The sequence below is a fragment of the Olea europaea genome, unplaced genomic scaffold (assembly GCF_002742605.1).
Source record: "Olea europaea var. sylvestris unplaced genomic scaffold, O_europaea_v1 scaffold2604, whole genome shotgun sequence".
In the NCBI taxonomy this organism is placed as follows: domain Eukaryota; kingdom Viridiplantae; phylum Streptophyta; class Magnoliopsida; order Lamiales; family Oleaceae; genus Olea; species Olea europaea.
The window spans coordinates 1-1,982 of NW_019244357.1; the positions used below are offsets into that span (position 1 = coordinate 1).

The following is a 1,982-nucleotide window of genomic DNA, read 5'->3' on the forward strand; positions in this document are numbered from 1 at the left end:
AAAAAAAAAAAGTCACTGTTGAAAATTTTCCTACAATCTCTCTTTATAATGGCCGTGAAACAGGGCTACACACAACTGTAAAGTTAAAAGTTTCCATGAATGACACATGAGTTTTTCATTTAATGAATCTGAGGTGAATGTTTTAGTGAAAACCCCAATTCCTCGTGCAAAACCTCTGACTTTACAATTCAGACAATACAATACGTCAGCACTCACTTATACCAAAGAACAAAACCTTTGTCTGATCGAAAATTTCAAGCCTGTCTATAGGGGAAAAAAGAGGCTTCTGGTACTATTATATGTTTGTCATTTTCAAACTATCGATTGGTGCTAAGCAGGATCCCACGGCTCACATTTACCCTTGGGGAGCCATCAATCTATAAGCATCAAATTCCCTTTGAAATGTCCAAATTTAGAACAAAGTTCCCTTTTTTGTTCCCTTAAAATCTTGTTTATTTTAGTCCTCTCCGCCACTAAATGGCTATAAGAACATAGGATTAGCCTGAGCGCAATTTCAACCTTTTACACACTTTACAGAGAATGGCATCTGTCTCCTTCCGTCTGGCTTTCTACACGCGGTGCTCGACCAACACAAAAGGCAAGGAGAAGAACAAAAAGAAACTCAACTGTGTGAAAATCAATGGGACTAAGAGTTTTTCGCCGTCGAAAGTGGATTTGTTGAGCCAAAATAGTGGACTGGCTCTCACGTCTGTTGATTCTGAAGCAAACGTCTATATCCCCAAAGAGCAGTTTCGACAAAATATTCCTACGAAGAAGCAGTTAGTCGATCCATTTCGCCAAGGGATTATCATCGAGGAGGGAGTCGGATACAGGCAGACCGTTGTTATAAGGTCTTACGAAGTTGGACCTGATAAAACTGCAAAAATTGAGAGTATTCTCAACCTGCTTCAGGTGATGAATTTCCAGTTTTCGAATTTTCAGGAATTCTGTTTTATTTTCCATGCAGAAGTTTTTAAGGCGTTTAATTTGAAAATATGTTCAGGAAACAGCATTGAATCATGTATGGATGTCAGGGCTTCTTGGTGATGGATTTGGAGCTACCCATGGAATGATGCGAAATAATCTCATTTGGGTTGTTTCAAGAATGCAAGTTCAAGTTGATCATTATCCAATCTGGTACTCATCTTCAAAGCACAAAAAGGCACTGTATTTCTCAGAAATACGGGCAAAAGAATAAGAACTTAACTTAAAAATTATTGACATTCAAAATCTGTTTCATAACCAATTAGTCATGTCGATAGGGGTGAAGTAATGGAGATAGACACTTGGGTTGGAGCATCAGGGAAAAATGGAATGAGGAGAGACTGGCTACTCCGAAGTCAAGCCACGGGCGTCATTTTTGCACGTGCAACGAGGTTCAATCTCGACTGCCTAATAATCTGTTATGATAAAACGATGAAATTACTCTCATTTTTAACAAGGATTCGGTTCTGGAACAGTACGTGGGTGATGATGAACCAACAAACTCGGCGCCTATCAAAAATGCCAGATGAGGTAAGGGCTGAACTTTCACCGTGGTTCATTGAGAAACAAGCAATTAATGAAGAAAGCCACGAAAAAATAGACAAGTTGGATGATAAAGCGCTTTATGTGAACTCAGGCTTGAAGGTGAAATTTATCGCAATAAACATGGCAAGCTCTTATTTATGCGAATGATTTCACTGATATACTGCAGCTTTGTCATTTGCAGCCAAAGAGAAGTGATTTGGACATGAACCAACATGTAAACAATGTCAAGTATGTTCGATGGATGCTCGAGGTGAACATGAGATAATCACTGTCTTTTGATCTTTGTTTGGTCGAATAATGAATTGGGATAACTAAATCTTGAATTTTTAATGATCTTTTCAGGCAATTCCTGATGAATTTTTGGAGAATCACCAGCTCTCTAGCATTACATTGGAATACAGAAGAGAATGTGGGAGTTCAGATGTAGTTCAATCCCTTTGTGAGCCTCAGCA

The 1,982-nt window shown here is 38.7% G+C and overlaps 1 protein-coding gene across 1 annotated transcript in view; it reads left to right on the plus strand.

The window, feature by feature from the left end:
* The first annotated feature begins 257 nt into the window (after window positions 1-257).
* Window positions 258-1,982, plus strand: part of LOC111383019 (palmitoyl-acyl carrier protein thioesterase, chloroplastic-like) — a 3,344-nt gene continuing 1,619 nt past the window's right edge. The window contains exons 1-6 of the mRNA XM_023007072.1: window positions 258-912; window positions 1,004-1,137; window positions 1,263-1,376; window positions 1,461-1,629; window positions 1,712-1,780; window positions 1,873-1,979. Coding sequence (XP_022862840.1) covers window positions 541-912; window positions 1,004-1,137; window positions 1,263-1,376; window positions 1,461-1,629; window positions 1,712-1,780; window positions 1,873-1,979 — 965 coding nt within the window. The 5' untranslated portion in view covers window positions 258-540. The remainder of the gene's footprint in view (window positions 913-1,003; window positions 1,138-1,262; window positions 1,377-1,460; window positions 1,630-1,711; window positions 1,781-1,872; window positions 1,980-1,982) is intronic.